Source organism: Colias philodice, chromosome 9, assembly GCF_061535455.1.
Source record: "Colias philodice isolate Cphi_HAF_F1 chromosome 9, ilColPhil1 Martin Lab GWU primary, whole genome shotgun sequence".
Lineage (NCBI taxonomy): Eukaryota > Metazoa > Arthropoda > Insecta > Lepidoptera > Pieridae > Colias > Colias philodice.
In genome coordinates this window covers 11,093,099-11,118,558 of record NC_143094.1, presented here as the reverse complement: position 1 = coordinate 11,118,558, position 25,460 = coordinate 11,093,099, and the positions used below count along the sequence as shown (strand labels likewise).

Below are 25,460 nucleotides of genomic sequence, written 5' to 3'. Positions count from 1 at the left end.
GAAGTGGATTTTAAAAATAATTCTGCGGTTACCTAGCAACTGTATTGATAAAGCAAGTATTGCATTTCGGAACAAGTTTATTATCAATCACAATCGGATTTCTATTTAGTGTTTAGACATTGTTTTTATTTATTTTATTTAAAATATAATGGAGGGTGATAATGTATCAACATTCAGTGCTGATGGTGGCCAGGATACTGTGGGTCTTCCGCGCATTGTCATGGTAACTGAAGGGTCTGATACCTCAGCATCATCAGCCTCATCAACATCGTCTTCTGAAGACAACTGGGCAGATCTAATCAAATCTTCCGAAATACCACCAGAATACTGGCATATACAAAAGCTCGTAAAGTATATGAAAGCGGGCAATCAAACAGCTACTATGGTAGCACTATCTTGCCTTAAAGACCATGACTTAACAATAGAGGTGAACCAGCGAGCCATTCAAGAAATAGGCGGACTAGAGTTATTAGTAAATCTTCTGGAAACCCGAGACTTGTGTTGCATTTTGGGTGGACTGGCCGTTCTAAAAGACATAACACCAAATATAGAAATAAGGAAGAAAGTCACTGATCTAGGTGCAATACCTTTACTAGTTGGCCTCCTATCTGACCCAGCGAGAGATGTACAAATACTAGCTGCAGAAACTATAGCTAATTTGGGAAGGATTCGAAAAAGCAGAAAGTTTTGCAGAAAATACGGCGGACTGCCGAAGTTGATCGACTTGTTGGATATAAAAGAGAAGTTGGTATTTAGATAAACTTACAGGATGTCCCTCCGTCGGTGTAATAACAGATTTGCATACGTTGAGTACGTAAAAAATACTGGATGGATGGTGGGACATCCTGTAGATGTATATTAATGAAATAAGCATTTAGAATAATATTTACATAAAATATTTAAGTACATGTTCTAAATATTCAAATTGTTAAAATCTTACGTATGTTAAGGACGATTCACACAATTACTTTTGCTTTATTTACGATCATTATAATTCTCAGAGCGTGACAAATGATGGCCGTTACAAAACCATGACCAATTGCCATTACAGATACCTAGTTACACCACGAGACCAGCTCAATCAAGACGAGCTACAGTTTCTAGATATCGCAAGGGCTGGTGCCAAAGCCCTTTGGTCGATGTCGTCCTCACAAAGGAACAGAGAAGCAATGAGGAAGTACGGAATGATACCGTTGATAGGGCGAATGCTGAAGACCATTCATCTGGACGTTGCAGTGCCAGCCGTTGGCTTGTTGCAAATGTGTGCGAATGAAACTTCCTTTCAATTAGCTATACAGACTGAGAAGATGGTGAATGATCTGATCACACATTTAGCTAATGAAGATAAGGATTTGAAGGTGAGCTAAAGTTAAGCTTCATCAGCTAAGTCCAACAGATATAACAAAATACATAATCGACACATTTAAATGGTTTATCATTCGATTGAAATCTTGCAAAGTTGAGGTCGATACCTCGAATACCTTTTGGGCACATGTTTGATTTCTTGTATTTATTTTGAATCTTTGACAAAAAATGAACACTTATATTTTACAAAACACAAAGACTTAAAAATAAAAGCTATTAATCATTACAATAAGTACAAAAAGAGTAAACAAAGAATTTGAATCACAATAACAACACAAAAGCATAATTCGTTTAGCTGGGATTTATTTTTGAGATATTGTGTGAAAACTTTTAAATAATAATGTTGTTATTTTTCCTTTAAAGACCTATTGCAGTTTGGCGATTTATAAATGCGCAAGTGATTCAATAACACGGGACATGATTCGGGAAGCCGGTGGCTTAGAACTGTTGGTGGAAGCTGCCCAGGATAGCACGAACAGAGCCAATAAACCTCTAATGGCGGCTGTAACTGGCGCCCTATGGAAATGTGCTAACAGTGAAGCAAGTGTGAAGAGATTGGACACTCTAGGAGCTGTTCCAATACTAGTCAGGCTATTAGATGACGAAAATGACGGAGTATTGACCAATGTCGCCGGAGCGCTCGCGGAATGCGCTAAATATCCACCTAACCGTGGAAAAATTAGATCCTCTGGTGGAATACCGATGTTGAGTAAGTAGTAAAATTATCATTTTTTATGTGGTTCTTTCATTTTCGTTTACGAAGCATAACACATCAAAGCAGTTTATTACCGATTGAGTAATTACATCACAACGTTTTCTTAATTTCTCTAAACTGAAATATGCATTTTTGGTGAAATATGTATTTTACTTTTACAGTACACCATTTAAATAATACATACAAACCACTGCTAGAGAACGTTCCATTGGTACTAATGGAGTGTGCAAAAGACATTAGTTGTATGAACGAAATTGACGAACTAGACGGCGTTCGACTGATATGGTCTCTACTAAAGAATGACTCGAAAAAAGTGCAAACGAATGCAGCTCTAGCACTGAGCCCTTGCGTTCAAAACGCGACTGACTCTGGAGAAATGGTGAGATCATTTGTCGGGGCGTTGGAACTAACGGTGGATCTATTAGATTCGGATGATCATAATGTACTGTCAGCGGTTTGTGCAGCAATAGCGACAATTGCGAAAGACCACGAGAACTTGGCGGTTATTTCTGACCACGGAGTCGTAGCGAAACTTTCCAAGTTAGGTAAGTGTGAAGTGTTTTGTGGTTATTGTTATGGTCACGAATTGGAAGTCTTTAATGTGAATAATAATAGCAGTACGTAATAACAATTTTGCTTAACCGATATTACGCTTTTAGTTATTACTAATGGTGAAGCTCTTTGATTCTTAATTACTGTGGAAAATACAAACTGAGATCAATTGCAATCATGACCAATTTTGTACAGTAATGGACTGCACTTTTTTGCAGTATGCAATTAGGGTAGTAATAAATAACGATAAAAAGTAACCGAATACCTACCATTTAAAAATTTAATTATTTTGAACAAAAAATAGTGGCACAGAGATGTGGCAATGTTATCGTTGACTTCACATTGCCGCTGTCCAAAATATACGTTTAAAAAAATTAATGAAAATAATAAAGAGGGACATAATAATATACAGGTTGAACTGTCCCATTGTCCCACTAGGAACCATAATATTTTGGTTTTATAGAATAACATGTTGAGAGATAAGAAACCTGCGATTCAAACAGTTTAACACCGACCCCTGAACTCGACTTATTTTCCTCATGTTATTTCATATTTGTTTCTTGTGTGTATTTTCTATTGACTACTTATATTATATACGTTAAAAATATATTTACACAAAAATTGTGATCTTAGCGTCACTTAACTTGGTTCAGCGACAAAAACTCATGTTTATTGACCTTTCTATCCTTACTTGGGTTTTACTTGACAATTTTTTGCGATTCTTCCATCGAGTCTATTTCTGTCATAGAATACTCACTTATCTTCTGTTTACTCGAGAAACTTCGCTCCATAATGTAATAAGGACTATAAAAGGACCCAAAAGTTAAGAATCCCAAACTTTTATTTGATTCTTCAAAGGCTCCATTTTAATTTTTAAACTTTCCTAATCTCTATAATACGAATTTAAAGAATCGAAAAGCTTGGTATCTGAGCGTTTATGTTAATAGCTCACAACTTCACCATTCTATCACCATTTCAGTGAGCACAACAGATGATCATCTTCGTGCCAATTTGGGTGTTGCCATCGCCTACTGCTGCGACTGGGCACAGAACCGCCAGGAGTTTGGCAAACGCGGCGCCATTACCCCGCTCGTCAACTATATGACGTCACGAGACCCTAACGTGCATCGGGCTACCGCTTTGGCGCTTTACCATCTATCCTTCTATTCTATCAATTGTGTTACTATGCATGCAGTAAGTTGAAAAATAATTCAAATGTTGTATAAAAATAAGACTCAAGTAATCAGTAAGTACATATTATTTAAATGCCAAAGACTTGTTATAAAAATTGAAGAACAAATGCAACAAAAAATTAATTTATACTTGGAAAGAAATAATATGAGTCATAAATAATACGGCCCGTAACATTTGCATTTTGCACTGCTCTGACAAGAATAATTTATAAGTTGCGTTGCATAATTAATTAAATTCAATGTTAGTTACCAGTATTTTTTGTAGATTTATTTTTTAAACTTTTTTCAAGAGGAATAGAGATATAGGCCTACCCTCACGTACCATAATTATTATAAATATGTAATCGTAATTGAAAAAAGTTAAGCAAATGTGCAGTTCTAACAAAACTACTTAAATATCATGTTAGTCTATGTCATCGTTACTCGTTACTAGGTTACGTTGTTGAATTTTGTTGAACTGTCAAATATAGCCTATTAAAATGGCTCTACTACAGCTGTGCCCACGGTTTTTCTCGCATTGCTGCGCTCCTGGTCTTAGGGTGATGAGGTAAGCTATAGCCTATAGGTATAGGCTATAGCTTACCTCGATAAATGGGCTATCTAACACTGTTCATCGGACCTGTAGTTCTTGAGATTAGTGCGTTTTTACAAACAAATAAACTTTCAGCTTTATAATATTTTATATTAGTTTAGTGTAGATAGGCGTTCAACAATGCATATAGACAAGGTTATCAGTTATTGATTTTCTATGTTAATGCTAAGAAATGTGGGAAATTTTCGGCATGTATGGGCTTTTGTTCGTGACTTCGATTGTTTTGAAAGAGAGATTAAAATTGCGATTGCCGATATAGCACTCGGATATATTGTAGCTTTCTTTATTAAGAGATATTTTCGACTAAAGTTGCCGGCATCTTTAAAAATATTGTCATAAGCGTATAATTCGATTTTTTATGCACATTTGTTGCTAAAATTAGCACATGCATAACAATATGTATATTGATATGATAATTAGCCGTTATATTTTGGCCTAGGATTTTATAATAAACATGATGCAATTTGAAAACAAGTTTGTATATATTTTATTATAAATTTAAAACAAAGTCATCCGTCGCATCTGTCTGTCTGGTGCAGGTGTGGTCTGGACGCGATAAACTCAAGAACTGCACCAATTTCTCATTATGTTCTCGAGCATTGATATAAGGGTTCACCAATGTTCTCGAGGAAGATGAAGTATATTAAATGCATTGATATTGATAGATTATGTGCGGTGGTTTTAGTTATAGACAATGCGGTCAAGTCAGTCAAGAAAGTCAATTTATTGCAAATATCATCTCCTAGCTAGCTGAAGAGTTCGTTTGTTTGCTTGAACGCGCTTGTCTCATAAACTAACTGTTACATAATCCATTTATCAAAGAAGGCTAAATATGTATATCATCACACCAATAGGAGCGAAGCAATGGGGGTAAACCGGGGGCAACAGCTAGTTAAAAATTAAAATTTTTCAGTTTTTTTTTGCTTTCAGGCTGGTGTCGTACAATTTCTCTTAGAGACAATAGGTTCTAAGGATCCCATTTTACAAGAAGCATCTGCAGGCTGTCTCTGCAACATCCGCAAATTAGCTCTCGCTACGGAAAAAATCAAGCTCAAACAATAGTAGGTAATTATTTACCGGTTTTACCGTAACATGGTGGTTTAATAAAATGATTAAAATGTTAGATAGACACTTGTTTTTTCTTAATGCTAAACGACCTATCTCGTTTTAAATGTTGGTAAAAAAGATTGACGTACCTACAGTGGAAATTTTGAAATGAGATTATATACGTTTTTTGTTAGAGTAATTGAATATATTTAACGAGTTCCTTGATAAAATAAATGCATGTTTATTATTGTTCGAGATTGATAAAATGGCACATTGTCCAAAATTGAATATTTTGTGGTGAGATGAGCGCTTTCTCTAACTATCAACTCTACTACTATTAATAAAGAAGTAGGTAAACATATTGCTTTAGAAAAAAATTCTAACGGACAAAATTTTGGAGAAAATACTATCTGTGACAAGGAAGTATGGATTTTTCAAAAGATTCATGCAATATCTAACAACCTCGTACCATCTGAATATCTGATTGTGTCTGTGAATAATTTACTATATTAATATGCAACTTTACAGAAATACGTCGAATCACGCGTGGTAGGGATAAGAAAAAGATGGCGCGTAACGATAAAATGTTACACTAAATTTTTTTCCAACCCCGATAAAGAAGTTTCACTTCAAAAAATGTAGCTGTATTGTATACTATACAATATATAATTTTAATGTGCCGTTGTCCTTGACACCAGAAAGCAATGGGCAATCAATTAAAACAAGTTTTTATTTATTATTTAATTACTAATGAAAACGTTAAATGACTCAAAGCAAGGACAATATTTAACTTTTTTGCATGATTACTCTAAAAGGAGAGTAATGTTTTCCTTTATTACTCGCAAAGTACTGCTTGACCCATTTTTTTCTGTCTTATATATATGCGAAAGAATACAAAAACAAAGATCTAGAGAGATGCAAAAATTATAGCCATCTGGTTCTGGATTAAATCAAGTAAAATTAATAGCGAAAATTTCAGCGTTCAGCTGGATTAAATCATCAAGTCAGATTAAATTGCGTTAATTGAGATATTTTTTACTAATTACTTTATTAGTGTACTTACATATTTCAGCATATTAAAAGTACCTACCTACTACCTATAATTTTAGGTAGGTACCTACTATATATACATTTTATACATATTTTTATTATGCTCAATCATCCATGTTTCTCGTGATTATTTTTAGTTAGTCATACAAAACAGTCGATAAATTTAATGTTATAGTTTACAACCATCAATACTAGATATTATATATTATACTAGCTTCCGCCCACGACTTTGTACGTGCATCCCCGTTTTTCCCCGTTCCCGCAAGAATTTCGGGAAATCCTTTCTTAGCGGATGCCTACGTCCTAACATCTACCTGCATGCCAAATTTCAGACCGATACGTCCAGTGGTATGGGCTGTGCGTTGATAGATCAGTTACCTTTGAGTTTTATATATATATAGATGTATGTAGTCTCTACATTGTATACCTACTTCACAATATTACTGTTACTCCCTTGTAAACTTAAAATGATTATTAAAATGAATATTTGTTTGTCCTTTATAGAATCGTAAGCTGTGCATTTAATCATATGATGATCTATAGTGTTGTGCATGAGCATATGAAGGTTTCTGAATCGGTAAGCACAATCTTCGACAGTGTTCAGGCGTAGCCAGGGGCATAACTAGTGTAGTATAATTTTCATAAAGTAATAAGGTATGCTGCAAGAGGACGATGTCCACTGCACTTGCGCAAGCGCATGCGCCTTGACCTTGCCCGCAGTTTCGTAATAGGCCGGTAATGTAATCGTAATGTAAGCAGTCTTTATCCTTGCCATTACTGTTTGAGGATTATCATCTTTATTTCGTGTTGAAATTGTATTAAATTAAAAGAGCAGTACATTGTGAATATATAAAAATGAATCGCAAAATGTGTTGGTAAGCGCATAACTCGAGAACGGGTGGACCGATTTCGATAATTATTTTTTTATTATATTCCTTGAAATACCAGGATGGTTCTTATGTAGAGAAAACATAAATATGTACCACGGGCGAAGCCGGGGCGGACCACTAGTTGTGAATAATGTTTTAAAGTTTTTTATTATTAGTGGTAGCGATAAAATTGCGTATGCGCTCGAGTGTTTGTTATTAATGGTAGGTACATGAGGATGGACAAATTGGTGTATTTAGAATTGCATAAAATTTTAAGAAAATAATGACTATTATTAACATATTGTAATAAATCAAAAGATAGGTGAGGAGGTTTAATTTAAGCAGGCTTTTTAAATTTTATAAGTAGGTACTTGATTATGAATAAGTAATATAAAATTTATAAAATTATACATAGTGCAAGACTTGGTGCAAGACTTCGATTTATTTGACAACAAAAAATTGACATTTTTGATTGTCAAACAGTTATTTGCTAATTGCTTGCGGTTATGTTACTTTCTCATGTAACATAAAGCAAAATTGGAAAAAGTTTATATTTATAAAGTATGTAAATGATCTTGTGCGCTAAAATGAACAATATTATATTTCCTTTTTTAAGCTATTGCATAGCTTCTATCGCGGGCCTTGAGCGCGGGGACCGAATCCAGAAATTCCGTAACGAAAAAACCTCACGCTCTCCACTCCGACGGACACGGAGGTGTGGCTTGAAGGCATGCTATGCAATAGCTTTACCGCGGCAGTCCCCGAGTGCCACACGTCTTTTTTTATTAGATGGTAGGTATGTGTATTGAGTATTCAAAAAAACGCCTTTTATACTTAATTGTAATCGCAGGAATTTATGTTGTTGTAACTTGTACCTTTTATTAGTAAACTACAAAGTAAATTAATTAGCATTTAGGATCTAAATTCTAAAATTACTTCAATATTTCTAAATAAAATTATATTTGTCGAACTTGTAGACAACAAATAAACTCATTAATTATTTACATTAAGATAAACAAATCGTCCTAAATTGATTTGATAGTAATATCAATGTTTATTTAAGCCAGGTCAACAAGACTCTTTCTTCTTAAATACAATAAGCTATTTGCATTGAGGAAATTCAAGTAATTAGGAACCAAGTACGACATAAAAATTTCATAATATTGTTAAGAAACATCAGAGTATACTTGCAGCGAGATTAGCAACAATCTTACAAAATGTTGCCGTTAATATGAATAAGTGAATACTTGCGAGCTGCAATAAGGTAGCGTAATATCGGTAAAGATATATAATAAACTACTATGAGGAAAATTATAAGGTGCTTTAAAGAAGAACATATTTGGTTGGGTTCGAAAATATTTCATCTAGCTAGAGCGCGCGGTTTGATTCAGGGTACGAGGATAAAAACTAAAAACCGGCCAAGTGCGAGTCGGGCTCGCGCACAAAGGGTTCCGTAGCAGCAAATATAATAAATTACAGTTAAATCAACCTATCTCAAAAACTATAAGAGATACTTTGATCAAACCAAAAATCGTTGAAAGAGTTAATTAGCATGCATCACCTCTATTTTTTTTAGAATTTTATACCCCGTAGTTATAAAAATAGAGGGGGGGGGACATACTTTTTACGACTTTGAGAGCTGATATCTCAAAAACCGTTCACTTTAAGAAAAATGTTTTTTAGAAAACTTTATATCATTTTAAAAGACCTTTCCATTGATACCCCACACGGGTATGTACATCGAAAAAAAAAATTTCATCCCTCAGTTACATGTATGGGGGGCCCCACCCCCAATTCTTTTTTTTACTATTTAGTGTCATATTTTTGTAGCGGTTCATACAACACATATTCCCATCAAATTTCATCACTGTAGTACTTATAGTTTCCGAGTAAATCGGCTGTGACAGACGGACAGACGGACAGACGGACAGACGGACATGACGAAACTATAAGGGTTCCGTTTTTGCCATTTTGGCTACGGAACCCTAAAAAGCCTATGTGCTAGTTCCGACTATAATCTATCTCTACCAATTTCTTACAGATACGATCAATTTTTTTGTAAACCTTAGGTTTGGGTATTGCTTCTTTTTTTGTAGATTAAATATTATCAATGTTTTCTTATACCTATATAAGAAATGTCTATACGTACTAAATTACAGTAAACAATGGAACAATATTTGTAGCTACGTAAAGTAGAGAAATTATGGTAATTTCACTTCTGTTATCCAAACTGACATATTATGGTTTAAGTCCACCTACTATAAATTGGTTTAATAGCTATTTGAGTGGTCGAACACAAAGAGTATCAGTTGCAATGGAGGATGGTAGTATCAGGTTGTCAGAATGCAAAACAGTAACAAAAGGGGTTCCTCAAGGCTCTATTTTAGGACCCCTTTTGTTCATATTATATAGTGCCGATATTGTAAAGCAAATAAAATCATGCAAATATCACATATATGCTGACGATGTTCAGCTTTTTACCTCCTTTTACCCAGATGAAACGTGTTCCGCAATAAACAATTTAAACTTGGACTTAGCTTCAATATTCGCATGGTCAAGCCGAAATTCACTTGTGCTAAATCCTAATAAGTCGAAGTTCATGGTTTTAGGCACACCTAAAGTAGTTAGCTCTATCCAAAATCGTCTTATTCCCGTAACTATTAATAACGAAGTCATAAAACGTGTTGCGGAAGCCCGAAACTTGGGGATTATTTTTGACGAAAATCTACGATTTGAAAAATATATTAATGTTACAGTAGCTAACTGTTTCTATCGTTTAAAGATTCTGTACCGAATTAGAAAATATCTCAATACGGAACTTCGCGTAAGACTTTGTGACAGCCTTGTCCTATCTAAATTTAATTACATGGATGTGGTATATGGTAGGCGGATTTTGAAGCGAACGAAGCGAGCAATACAGCGCGTTCAAAACGCATGTGCCCGGTTCTGTTGGAACATTCCTCCACGGGAGCACATTACGCCATTTTTAAACAAAGCCTGTGTGTTAAATATGGAAAATCGACGACGACTCCATTTCGCCTCGTTCCTTTTCGATATTATTAAGTTTGAATCTCCTCTATACCTCTTTCAAAAGTTGGTTTGGATGGGAGATCATCAGGCAGTGTACAAAACGAGACAAGCAGCGACTAAACTGATGATTCCTAAACACCACTCTGCCAGTTTTCGGGGAAGCTTCAAATACAGTGCCACTAAGTGTTGGAACAATTTACCACCGCCGCTTCCTAGCCTTCGCGCGGTTGAGAACTTTAAAAAAAAATACACAGTTATATTACTAGAGAAACAGATCCAACCTTAGTGGCTACTGATGATGATTATCTCTGTTTAATATATATGTATATCTATCAAATGTAAAAAATATTGAATATACGTTAATTATACTTTCTTTTATATATTTATTACTACTTATATCATATTTATTCTATTAATTTTTGTTTATCTCTGCACATAGACGTATTATTATTAGTATATTTTTTATTTATTGATTATTTATTTTAATATTTTCTTACTGTAATGGAGGTCACTCTGATTATTGCGACAACATTTAGGGGCCACTGAAAACCAGCGCTGTGCGTGCATTTCTGTCGTACAGTATTTAGCTGAGTTGGTCACCCTTTTTCGAGGACATCCTACCGTGCAAATTTCGTTTTATTTTTTATCTCTTTATAATTTTACTTTTTTTACTGTTTTGTTTGTCATGTTTTTAAGACTTTGTTTGATTATGTCCTTGAAATAAATGTTTTTTCTTTCTTTCTTCTTTCTTTCTTTCTAATTAATTGTCAGGTAGCCCAATAGATAAAAGAAAAAAAACTTGAATTATTTGTATGGGATTTCAATTTTTTGGGAAATAGTAAACTTATCAAATATTAATACCTAACAACTTTTAATATACCACAAATTTCAATAGCAGCAAAAAGTTTTAATAATAAATATGTATTAAATAACAAGAATAACTTCTTTTTTCATGTCTCAATTAATTAAAATTCAAACACGTTTAATAAAGTAAAATTTAATCATTAAATACTCATACAATTTATTTCAATTGACATGGGAATTATCATTAAGGTACATTGTTTTTTTGTGTAAAATTATTGTGATGCCCTTTTTAATTATCTTCCTTAATGTAAATTCATTGTATAAATAATAATACCTCTAAATTATGAAAATTTTAAAACAATTAAAATATTCTAAATATTGTTTTATTGAGGAAATGTATGGCTAGTGTTTTTGTTGGAAATAATTACCTTCCTTCAGAATAACCTCCTAATTTTACCTCTGTTTTCTTTAGATGAACAAACAAATGAATATTTTTTCTAGATAAATAGCTTTCAAGCTCATATGTTTTCCGCTCTTCCCAAAATCTATCTTTAGTCTAGTCTACAATATAAATTAAGAGTATGTGTAACTTTTTTCCATAAACATCTGTGGTTCTCACGGTGGCCTTGACTCAGAAATATTATCCAAACTCGTTTTTACATAAAATTAAAAAAAATGAGATAAGCGAAGTCTTAGTAAAAATTATGAAACAGAAAATGCCAAATTGCATACGTTTATAGTACCTAAGTGTAGGTTCATATTATCAGATCGTGCCGTGCGTGAAAATTGTCCTAAAATATTTATTTTATTTCCTATATTTACTTAGTCATTGTCTATTAAATTTAAAGAAGTTTTACGCAAAGTGGCTTTTGTGTGACAAAAGTTTGACCTTATATTTCTCCAGTAAACATATGAGTTGTATGATAAGCAATAGGCTCGTTGGCCTCCGATAATAATCATCATTTTATGCATGGAGAGCAAAAAATGTAAATATATTTCAAAATGAGGTTGCGCCATTATAGCTAGTGGCATAGGTCCTTTTCCATGCAAGTAAATTGGATTACTTATTGAAGACAACGTTAAAAGTACTGAAGGAAGGAAACATATTCCTACGAAGGGCAGCACACACTCAAAACAACACGTAAAAATAATTTAAAATACTTTTTCAACACAGAAAACAGCCATAAAAGCTTCCTTGACTAAAATAAGATGACCTTGCCCTTCAATATTTAGTTGTCTGTATTGTGGACTGGTTTTCTAAAAGATTAATTATCTATACTTTTATATTATTTATGTAAAACTGCAGATTTTGTTTGTTTTATCCGCATTGCTCCACTCCTATTGCTCTTAGCGTGATGATATATAGCCTATAACCTTCCTCGATAAATGGGCTATCTAACACCGAAAGAATTTTTCAAATCGGACCAGTAGTTCCCGAGATTAGCGCGTTCAAACAAACAAACAAACTCTTCAGCTTTATACATAATATTAAGTATAGATTAATATCAAGAACAGAACAAAGAATTGCATGTATTAAAATTGTATTGTTCCTCATATGTAGACGACCTTCAACCATAAAGGGACCAAAGATAATATAATACTCTACATGTAGCGTAATTCTATATAATAATTTGTCTATGGTTGACGTGTATTAGAAAGTTATTTATGGTTAGATTTCACTAGCGGTGCATTTGCGTGCATTTAACTTAACTGTGTCAAGAATTTGTGATCTAAAGGTTATTTGCCCGTTAGAAAAATTATAAACAAAATATTTCGAAGTAATCCATCTTAATAATATGAGTATAGTAAGAACATAGTATAAAGAATGGCTTTGCAGTGTCTACTGTCTATCTTTTATTCTGTACCGTTTTCATTTTTTTTTTTAAGAATTTGTATGTATTTTTTTGTTGACAAAATTGAGATTTTAGAAAAGGAAAGCTGTTTCTCTCGACGATATCTACACTTAAAATTGGAATTTAGGTAAAAACAAGAGTAATGAACATAATCAGTGCATTACGAATAAGAAAGTATTTCAGCGGAACATATTCGTCAATGCAGTTTAATGCACTTCTCACTCTGTTTTGTTTTCTATTCTATAACATTTCCTTCCTTTCACTTTCAGATTAAATTCATAATGCAAGAATTTTAATTAAATTCCGTATTCTTAAAAAACTTTTCTAATTTCATCAAAATAAATACTTATAAGGTGCTAACTATATTGAACACAATTTTTCGATGAAAATTTTCGATGCTTGTTAATATTTTTGGTAAACAATTGTTTCCATTACTATGGAATTCTAATATTTTCGACATTCAGTGAAAGTTTGTAATAAAACTGTTGAAGATTAACGTCTTTTCTAACGGTTCGTTAATTTGGTACAAGTGTTTTTCCGTTCACATATTAAATGGCATACGGCGTTAAATTTTGAATAAATAAAATTTATTTTTGTATGTATGCTGACAAGTTTATTCGAAACTATTAGTCAGGTTTTTATTTTACATCAATGCAGTTTTTTTTAATCGATATAACGGTAAATAATCATTGCGTATATTTACTTTTTATTACCATATTATAAATTGTAAAAAAATATGGAAGTTTTATCGGCATTCAATACAAAAGCGTTAAAAGTCAATAGAGGATACAATAGGGATCTTTAAGAGGTCTGTTATTTTTTAATAATGGCTATTTTATTGCTTTTGTGTTGAAATCAGGTTAACGGGTGCATCACGATGTAATAAGAAATGATGTTACAAATCATAAACGCTCATTGCGGATATATGTACGGAAATGAAAAATCTCTAATGTAATCTCATTTTGACCCCGTTTTACATTTATTATGGTTATAGATGATGCCTTAATAGCATGTATAATTATATAGACATTTGTAGAGATGAATTGATTGATGTAAGGGATTTTTCCAGGTCTTGAACATAATGTAGAGCTAGAGTGTAATCTCTACTAGCTCTATTCGTTGAGAAACTTTTCACAAAAAAATACTCACAAAAGTATATCTTTGCTTTGATGCTTGAATGAAGATTTGGTAAGGATATCACGAATCTATGGAACGTCTCCGTACTCTACATTTCATTATTTCATTTTGACCTATTTTCAGCGTTATTGTGATATATGTTATTGTGATATATATGCGTTTCTAACTATTATAATTTAAAATAATTATATTATTTAACCCAGAAAAAAGATTAACTTTAAATTCTTGAAATATACCTAGCCTTGAAAGAAAAACCTGTACTTAAGTATCATAACTTAATAGCTTTTTATTGAAAGCAAACTTAAAGCAAGCTTAAAGCAAGTGACACGACAATGAATAAGAATTTACATGTATGTAAAAATAAATATGTAATAAGACAATAAAACGTTTTTTGTTCTGAAATATTCAAAAGTAACAATAGTAATGCCGCAAAAGTGTTAAACTTATTTGTTTATTTATTAATTAACAGTATTTTAACAAAACCGGATCCGACCTTTGGTCTAATGTTCTGTGAAGATTTTAGAGGACGACGACGACCCATTAACTATGGTAAGTACTTAGATAAATATAAATATTAAGTAGGTATATTTATTTTTATTAAATATATTTATTTATATAAAAAGCTGTAGCAACATCAAGGTAATTAACATGTAATCAATACATTATATCAAAATATATTTTGTATCTTTTATAAATAATTAATATTAAATACATAATTATATATTATGTTTTGTTGTCTTTATTGAATGTTGAGGAAAAGGCTCTTTATAATCACATAGCAACAAATAATGTAATGTTATACTTAACGATATTAAAATAAGTAAGTAAATAAAATAAATGCTATTTTCATACCAAAATACGACGTCAATCGAATCATAGGTAGGTATACATATCCTAGAAAGGACCAAGGTTATCCTGTGGTCCTTCGACTAGGCGACCTTTAGGCATAGTATATTTAGGTTTCAATGGATTATTTATATATTTAGAAACCCAAAAATAGCACATCAGTATAATTTTGGAGCTCTATTTCTAACTTAATTAAACGTTCTTATGAATTAAAAGTTCTATGATAACTATTAACTTATTAAGTACTAGCTTTCCGCCCGCGGCTTCGCCCGCGCAATCAAAGAAAAACCCGCATAGTTTCCGTTCCCTTGGGATTTCCGGGATAAAACCTATCCTATGTTCCGGGGTAAAAAGTAGCCTATGTCCTTTCTCGGGTATCAAAATATCTCTATACCAAATTTCATGCAAATTGGTTCAGTAGTTAAGGCGTGATTGAGTAACAGACAGACAGACAGAGTTACTTTCGCATTTATAATATTAGTATGGATTAAGTTACTTTAAATTCAATAGAGCGATATCACTAATAGATTAGTAATTGCTTTATTTATTATGTTTAAACTCCTATTACCTAACAAGAATAATAAAAATATGCTGTTGATATATTCGTTTTAAATTTTAATGCTGATACACGGTGCTTCTCAGCTTATAATAACTTTAACTATGATAAAACCAGTTATTTTCAAGTATATTATAAAGATTAACACAGATAATAAAAAACTTTTACAGCAACAGAGTAAAATGACGCATTTTAAGTGCATTAAGCGATACTTTAAAAATAAACTATTTTTATGAATTCAGTCAGGAAATATTGTATAATATAATTATAGTAAAATACTGAGAATATAAATAAAAAATGTAAAAAGAATTTAACTTTATTTAAGTATTACATATTTGGATCTACAAATACCTCATTTTATAAGTACATAGGTACCTACATTAGGTTGTTACATATCAATAATAATTACGTGCTATTTAGTTTAATTGAATAACATGAATTTGAAAAAAAATTGTCTACAAATTACAATAAACTTTAAAGAGTTTATGTTCGTTTGTAAGTGTATTTGTATGATACGATCTTTTTAAATTCTCCTTTCCAAACGATCGATACGATACGAAATTTTTTAAATCCAATCTCTTTATTTTTTTGTGAATAGGGAAGGTAAGGTCTTTAATGTTAGCTTTGCCGATTTCTTAATAATGCGATAACGATCGTATTTATCGCTTATAATGTTCTTATAATCCATACTAATATTATAAATGCGAAAGTAACTCTGTCTGTCTGTCTGTTACTCAATCACGCCTTAACTACTGAACCAATTTGCATGAAATTTGGTATAGAGATATGTATTTTGATACCCGAGAAAGGACATAGGATAGGTTTTATCTCGGAAATCCTACGGGGCCGGGTTTTTCTTTGAAAACGCGGGCGAAGCCGCGGGCGGAAAGCTAGTTCATAATAATATTGCAAGTGTAAAAAATTGTCTAGATCCCTGAACGAGCGTGTCAAAGTCGCGCGGAATATTAATTAGTATTGTTTGGTATTGTTGCAATTGTTTGTCACGTGACGTTTGTTGCCAAATAGAGTTAGACATGCGTGTGATGTGTCACAAGGATATGAAGGATAATGTGTATAGACTACAGGCCCGTGTTGAAAAAATTATGGGTCATTTGACCCACCAGGTGACCTATCTAGAACGATATAAGAGCATAAAATAATAAAATTCAGCACTATGACGTCACTTGTAAGCTGTCCACCTGAGTGCAGATGAGAATTCGAAGGTTCAGGTAGAGATTTTCTCCCCTTGTCTCCATGATTTTTGTACGGCGTTGCGGAATAATTGATTAAAGGTGGTATAGAAATAGTATGACACAGATGCCGTACAAAATCAAATGACCAAATTTACCCCGGCAACTGTCGAAAAATAAAAATAAATTCCGACTTTGTGGACCACCATTTTTGTACGGCATCTGTGTCATACTATTTCTATACTGCTTTTAAGCCATTATTCCGCAACGCCGTACAAAAATCATGGAGACAAGGGGAGAAAATCTCTACCTGAACTTTCGAATTCTCATCTGCACTCAGGTGGACAGCTTACGAGTGACGTCATAGTGCTGAATCTTATTATTTTATGCTCTTATATCATTCTAGATAGGTCAGGTGGTGGGTCAAATGACCCATAATTCTTTCAACATGGGCCTGTAGTCTAGTAGCTTTCCGATCCGGCTTCGCCCGCGTGATCAAAGCATGAGATGCCTTACTACGGGAAAAAGTCGCTATATAGCAAAAAAAAATTAACATAGAATGTAAATATTCTATGTTAATTTTTTTTTGCTCATCCCACCTTTTACAATATTTTTTTTTGCACAAATCTAAATTTGTTTGTTTGGAAATTAATATAAAACACATAAAAGTAGTTTTTCAATAGGTCTTGTATCGGAATTTGAGACAAACACTAATTAGCGAGGTCGAGATATAATATAATTGCAACACGAATTAAACACAACGCTGTAAGCTCATTTGGACATTTCATATATTTTCAGAATTTAATTGTCCGTGTAATATTACATATTATGTACATATTCATCGTTAATAATTATTCTCGTATTACACCATATTATGATATACCTACAGGAAGTTTTTTGAGTTGTAAGAGGACCGCAGAAAGGGCTACAATCACTTCAAACGCACTCTTTTTAATATTTATTTTTATAGTACTACACGCTGTTTCCTGTTCAAATTTATATAGAACGAAAAATATTAAATCTGCTCAATATTTTACTAAGGGCCGATTTTTCAATGCTTGGATAAAACTTATTCATCGAATAATGTATTAAACTACCATTTTAAAAACGTATTCTAATTGCCCGGATTTGACAGTTTACGTGACATTTGAATGTTATCGTGTAATACTAAATTGGACGGATAAGTTTTATCCAAGCATTGAAAAATCGGCCCTAATCTAACTAAAAAAAGATCACATAAACAAAAGAAAGTCATAGATATACATATATTCCAGTTTCATATTTCATATTTCAATTTATTATTTTTTATTGTCTTTACCAATTTCATACAATTCGAATGTCAAGCAAATTGGACAAGCCGCTTGATCTCGTGTGGACACAGACACGCTGTGTCCGTGTGTGCTGTGTCACACAGCACGGAGCGCACCGCGCTATAAAATTTGACCGTGAAAAATTGAAAGTGCCGTGCACCTCAAAAGTAGGTCTACCGTCTATGCGCTGCGCTGTGGTCTACGTACTCTGTGGCATTTTCGTATTTGTTCAAATTTGTACTGTGACGTAAAAAGCCTTCATATTTTCCACGGATGTTTAGAACAATAAGAGTTTTACTGTTCATGTTTCTTGGTACATCAATTAGCATTTATTACAGCTAAGTATCTAGTATTTTTATTTTGTTTTCCTTTAAATTGTTAATATGTATAGATAATTTGTCTGTTTTGACAAAAGCGGAATAAAAATTGTTATTGTTATTGCTTTAACCTCTCTGCATTTAGATTAATGTTGCTGCTTAGAAAAAAACTTTATTTTGTGTCTACCAAAAATAAAATACTATTTCACACAACAGTTATTATTAATGACCAAATAGCTTTCTATCCATTTTTTCGGGTTAATCGAATTATTGCAGCTTGCGGGTCGACCGCGGCGCAAGATTTTTAAATATAATATTTTAAATGTTTTATTCTAATTTAAATAAAATTTATTTTAATCCAGAATCCTAATTATTATTTTACACTCTAGAATCTAGATAAACAGAAAAATTACCAACATTTCACATAACTTATGCCTCTATGCCCTTATAAGGGTATAGAATGATGACCCAAATTAATCGTACGGTCTATGCCAAATATACTTATTTGAATATTGATATGTCGACATAGTTCTCAGTGAAATAACTCGCAAATCATAAAAAATAACGTTGTAAAAGAATAATGACCTTTTAAAAGAAACGATATTATCGCGACTTTATGTAGACCTATTTACGTAGCATTTACCATTTACGAGATTTTGCTCAACCTGATTTTTTAAGCCTTGAATATTTTTATTTTTATTTTCGAAAGTTAAATTGCTACCAGAATGGATATATATCTGTGATTTTTTTAGTTTGTTTTACAAATTATAATTAAACTGTCAAGAAATAAAGGGTATATTTTGCCTGTGGCTCTACTATACATAACGGTGCATTTAGACCAAACGAACATAGATCTAGAACTAGAGCAAGAGCATTAATCTTTCGTGATCTTTTAGTGTAAACGAAAACTCGTATTTAGTGTTGTTCAGTGTTATAACATTGCATTAAATCTTTTCAATAAGAACAACGAAAGAATGCTCTACGCCTGTTTACACAAAAAGAATTTGACATAGTGGGGTTAGAAAGAGCATTCGCTCGTTTGATCTAAATATACACTAGATCCATACTAATCTTATATATAAAAATGAATCGCAAAATGTGTTGGTAAGCGCATAACTCGAGAACGGCTGAACCGATTTCGATAATTCTTTTTTTATTATATTCCTTGAAGTACAAGGGTGGTTTTTATGTAGAAAAAACGTACGTAATATATGTACCACGGGCGAAGCCGGGGCGGACCGCTAGTGTATTATAAATGCGAAAGTAACTCTGTCTGTCTGTCTGTTACTCAATCACGCCTTAACTACTGAACTAATTGGCATGAAATTTGGTATAGAGATATATGATACCCGAGAAAGGACATAGGATAGGTTTTATCCCAGAAATCCTACGGGAACGGGTTTTTCTTTGAAAACGCGGGCGAAGCCGCGGGCGGAAAACTAGTATTTATATAAGGGTAGAAATGCATGTACCTATGTACGAATTTGTATTAACCAATTACCAAATACTCATAAAATTAATTTATATTCACACAGCATACCTATTTAGATTTTGAACTAGGTGCAAGCAACGAATTATTATGGTACAATACTATGATATCATACCTCGTCTTTAACAATGGTGGCCGTGACCCTTAACTGCAGTATGCAAGCCAGTTTATATTGTCGATAATAATAAAGTAGCACTATTTATGACTTAAATGATAACGTACTTAAGAATATCTTTACAGATTTTATGACAAAGACAGACAGAAAGAAAGAAAAGTAGAGTCAAAACCTTAGTAATGCGAAAGGAATAAATCTTTTTAAATATTTTTAGGAAAATAGCGTTCTAATACGCGCTAATACAAACATAGTGTCATGTAGAATGTAGGTAATATTTGATCATTCATCATCACTATACATAGTATAAAACAAAGTCACTTACTCTGTCTCTATGTACCTATGCTAAAAAAATTTAAACTACCCAACGGATTTAGATGCTTCTTTGATAGATAGAGTGATTCAAGAGGAAGGTTTTAGTGTATAATTTATTAGGTTTTAGACAAAGCGGGGGCAGCGGTGGGCTTAAAGCTAGTCTGCCATAATAAACAATCTCCAATTTATGTCACAATTCACATCTTCATTCTTCAATATAGGTATTGTTGTTGGGCTTCTGTTATTTACTGTATTTCAATGACAATGGTTTAAAATAAATAATACAGAAATAATTTATGTTTATTATTCATACATTATTTCTCGTGTTTCTTTCCTTGTCCTTGCTTTCTCCTTCATACATCATTCATGTGTATATTACAAATTATTAGAAAATGTTCGTCGAGCAATCTAACGTTTGCATACTATTAACGTCAATCAAAATAATGGTTCGAATGCATGGCATGTGGCATGATGGTAATTGGTATACATGCACCATGATATACCTGATGGACTTCAAATTTGATGATAGTTACATTATACATATATGCATATTTATGATTTCCCTTCGTTATCATTAAAATATTATAATTTAAATTAATAAACCGATGAAGTTGCTTGACAAGCCATCTTTGATTTATTAACATCATATACGTACAGTTTGGAATATTTTAAAGACATATTTCTTAAGGAATTTAATTAATTATTATTAATAGATACTTGGAGTAATTAATATGCTTATAAATTATAACACTTTTACGCACAAGTTATTTGTTTTTTGTAGTTCATTTATTAAATAAACTATCAAATCAAAGTGCAACAATCGATTTTTATCATTTATCGAGGTCAAACTAGTGTTATCGTTTGCAAATCCTTGACAATATATAGATATATCGAACATTAATAAGAATTAGTGTTGATTATGCAAAATTGTTTTGTGATAAATTATTTATATCTATTTTAAAGCTTAACTTGACTATTATGTAAAAGAAGTACTTATATGTAAACTCTGTTTATATGTACATAATATAATAATTATAAAATAAATATATGATTCATGATTGATATAAATTGTAGTTACGTTACCAACATTGACCTCTGCAAGCCTGTGCTACATTATATTATATATATATATATATATATATATATATATATATATATATATAAACATACCTACAATATATGTACAATGTGTATGTATAAAAAACATTTAACCCATATTTGTCGATAATAAAATTAAAATTAGTGACAACTTTGGCTTGTTGTCTTATTTATCAACATAGTTGCATTCTAATGTAAGTATGTACTTACTTTAAGTAAAAAATGCTATACATACCTACTTACTTAAACGTTTGGTTATTACATCCGTTTAAAAATAACAAATTGCTTGTTAATGTAATACGACAAAAAGATTTGTTTTTCAATGTAACTAGGTATACTTATTTGTTTTAAGCTATGCACATTATGATTTGTTATTGTTTGTTGATGCAGGCAACGTGGCAAGCATTACTTTCTAATGAGTAGGTAATGAGCATTCAAAAGTATGATAATTGCGCCCAAAATATTTTAGAAACCACAAAATACGAATAACATTTTTATTGTTCTACAAGAAAATATAGTTATTTGTATGATAGGTAAGTATATCTATATTTTGTTAACAGTCATCAGACACCAACTACTGCTGGTTATCTTTTGTCAGTCTGATGTTTTTCTTTGAATAGACTAATTAAAATTTTAGATAAGTAAATGAGTGGAATTTTTTAGAAGGACAGTTACCTATTGTTGCGAAAACACCTAGCCTTTTGTTAAAACTTAGGATTAGCTGGAACAATTAGGTATGTTGATAGAATTTTCTTGTTTTATATGTAACGCGAGAATTATATATTTTTAATCAATGTTTTTAATAGAGTCTATCCCGGTGTAAATTGTTCGAAACGGTTGGTTAAATAATACAATGAATAAATCGCAAGCAAAATCCATTGAAAATACTTCATTTATTTGATTTTTATGTTGATTTTACTTATTTTCATGTATAAGTATGTCTACACCAAGTCTACACACATAGGTTATCTGGTAGAGATCACTTGTCAGTGATAAGACTGCACCTTGTACAATAACCTATTTTGCTGTTTTTCTTTGGTATACAATAAACTTATCCTTAAGAGGGCGTATAAAGCCAGATAATTCTACGATTAAGCCCAGCCCATTACGCGCCATGCCGCGCGCCCTCACAATACCCTCATACACCCGGCTCATCCAACGTACGTAAAGTTCATCGCACGCTAAATTATACACAATATTCTTCGCTCGTTCAACGCGTATTTTCGGTAGTTAGTAGGTATGTTGTCTAAAATAATTGTATAAAACAGTGAAGTTGAAATCATCACAAATTATGTAATATGTCTAGGGAATATTAGGGAAACAGTATAGAGCACGAATCCGTAAAAAAAGTCTGTCGAAATAGCGAGTATAGATACTATTTTTAAATAAACATACGCAGTCGACGACACACATTCCTCCAGAACTTTATTTTGATTAATTTGGTTATAGTCCATTGAATGAATCCCTCCAAGGGGGGTCTAGAGTGCGTGAGTTAGTAACGTAAGATGTTTCTTCGGAAACATGTCAAGAGTCCCTAGGTAATAAACATACTAAAACCCCGGGCCACTAGGAGGAGCCCCGGAGTGGGGGGAGGGGGGAAATGGGTCCATTTTTTCATTTTTCGCTTAAATCTCAAAAACGGTACATGTTAGAGAAAAACTTTCAAGGAAAAATTGAAAGGCCATAAGGAATCTGGTATTTTTATCAATGATAGACCCAATTATGAGCAATCTATCTGTACCGGTCACAAGTTGCACTTATGAGTTTTTTGGAAGAAAAAAATAAAAAGATCAAGTTCAGTAACTCAAACTACCATAATATAATATTTTGACAATCGATTCCTCCTAAAGGCTTCCATGGAGGAATGTGTTTATTTTACCAATTATAGACCTAATTAAGAGCAATCTATCAGTACCGGTCACAAGTTGCACTTTTGAGTTTTTTGGAAGAAAGAAATATTTTTTGATCGATTGATGTGGAAATTGTTTGAGCCAAAATCATGTTTTACTGCGTATAACTCAGAAACGGTAGGATATAGGAAAAAATGATTCAGGTACAACTTGTAGATAATTTTATGGCCTTTCAACTTTTCCTTGAAAGTTTTTCTCTAACATGTACCGTTTTTGAGATTTAAGCGAAAAATGAAAAAATGGACCCATTTTCCCCCTCCCCCCACCTCGGGGTTCCTCCTAGTGGCCCGGGGTTTTAGTATGTTTATTACCTAGGGACTCTTGACATGTTTCCGAAGAAACATCTTACGTTACTAACTCACGCACTCTAGAACTTTTTATTCAATGGACTATTAGATTGTACATTTTTCGACTCAGCAATTATTCTAAAAATAAAAATAAAAATTATCCTTTATAAAATATTACAAAGTTCTTCGAAATTTACGTATTATTTTATCGAGAGCTGGTAACTTTAGCAGGTACCTTTCTGGAGTATTTTTTTCTGCGTGGCAATAGTCAGTAGACACAGGTTGAGAGTGAGGGTCCACATTTTCCAAATTTAAAATTGTTCTGTGAAATTAGTAAATTACTTTCAAACAGGGTCAATTTGATTGATTGCATAAATTGCAAGGCGACCGTAGGAATTAGGTACCTACATAACTAAGTATAAAAAGTGTCTTTGTAAATTGTAGGTACCCACTATGAATGTAGGTATCTATAAATATCGTCGCATGAATACTCAACTCGCGGAAACGAATTTACAGAATTTACACAAATAATAATATCCAAACTCGCCTGGATAAACTTTCTCAAATGAATCTATAGTTTAGGTGGTCTGTTGCGGTTCTGCATCAGGTGTTTCAGTTTTCAAAATAAATTATTATTTTATATTTCCCGGATAATATAATAGTACCTACACAACAAAATAACTTTCATTCAAATCCGTCCAGTAGTTCCGGAGATTAGCGTGTACAAACAAACAGACAAACACAGACAGTTTTTTTTATTTACGGGATAAAACTCATCCTATGACCTTTCTCAGGTCTCAAGCTATATCTGCACCAAAATTAGAGCCCAGACATACATCTGTATGTACAGTCTGTCTGTACAGACATACAAAAATTCTAAAAACTATATTTATGTATAGATATGTACTACATATTACTATGTAATACAGATTATGAATATATTATATATATACATATACATATGTATATTATAAAAAAATACCTTAGATTCAATGTAAGTACAGTTTTGACTTTCGTACGAATTTGTTATACCTATGTATAGATGTTATGTATGATTATCTAATACAGATTGTAAATATAATACCTATATATGTACTATTCACAACCGGTTTACATATTATTTATATTATTATTTACTGGAGCGAACATAGGATCTGCCTATAGTAATAATAATAATATAAATCTTTCTTGACTTGATTGATTGCACCGCGACTGTAAGAATTAGGTACCACTATGAATTTTATTTACCTATCTATAGTTGCTGCTGCTATCGCGTCAATACTCAGCCCGCGGAAATTATTTTACAGAAACTAAACTTTCTCAAATAGGTAAATCAAGACTTATCTTTTTATATTATAATTATTATTTATTAATATTATAACAATACTATTATATTATACATTATATACATTATTACCTTCGACATTTAGTTATCTTTTCAATTTGAATCTTCTTTAGTTCTCGTTTCTTAAGTCTTTTCATTTTGTTGTTTACCATTTTCAACAAATCAATATTCGGCGTAATTATAAAACACGGCGCAGCAATTTTAGCGTGGTCTACTCGTCTCAACGGAGCGATAGCGTCTGATGTATGAAATAGAATTATGTTTTTAGCTCCCGGAACGTGCGATGGAAGATGATTTCTTGCGTAATTAAAAATATAGTAAGCGCCAAAAGTGTTTTATCGTGATTAAACCAAAACTAAAAGTAATTACACAAAATGCTCTGACAAATATCTTGCAAATGTTTTAATATAATTGTTTATGAAAAAAAAAATCATAATAAGTATTACCATGTCCAGTAAAAAACGTAAAAGTGTGAAAT

At 32.3% G+C, this 25,460-nt stretch overlaps 3 protein-coding genes across 3 annotated transcripts in view; 2 read left to right on the top strand and 1 right to left on the bottom strand.

The window, feature by feature from the left end:
- The window catches only part of Srrm234 (Serine-arginine repetitive matrix 2/3/4), a 186,784-nt gene that overhangs the window by 43,286 nt on the left and 118,038 nt on the right, over positions 1–25,460 (top strand). The window lies entirely within an intron of this gene.
- The window catches only part of LOC149486133 (SEC14-like protein 2), a 34,384-nt gene that overhangs the window by 6,878 nt on the left and 2,046 nt on the right, over positions 1–25,460 (bottom strand). The window lies entirely within an intron of this gene.
- gudu (Armadillo repeat-containing protein gudu) lies at positions 149–5,509 on the top strand. The gene is made up of 6 exons (XM_089698754.1): positions 149–744; positions 1,052–1,358; positions 1,729–2,074; positions 2,242–2,625; positions 3,612–3,826; positions 5,348–5,509. Exons 1-6 carry the CDS (start codon positions 149–151, stop codon positions 5,477–5,479), a joined length of 1,980 nt encoding a protein of 659 aa, XP_089554880.1. The 3' UTR covers positions 5,480–5,509.

Coding starts and splice junctions, on each gene's coding strand:
- gudu (XM_089698754.1), top strand. CDS start 149: ATGGAGGGTGATAATGTATCAACATTCAGTGCTGATGGTGGCCAGGAT. Junction 1,359..1,728: donor ATGAAGATAAGGATTTGAAG/GTGAGCTAAAGT, acceptor TTTCCTTTAAAG/ACCTATTGCAGTTTGGCGAT. Junction 2,075..2,241: donor TGGTGGAATACCGATGTTGA/GTAAGTAGTAAA, acceptor TTACTTTTACAG/TACACCATTTAAATAATACA.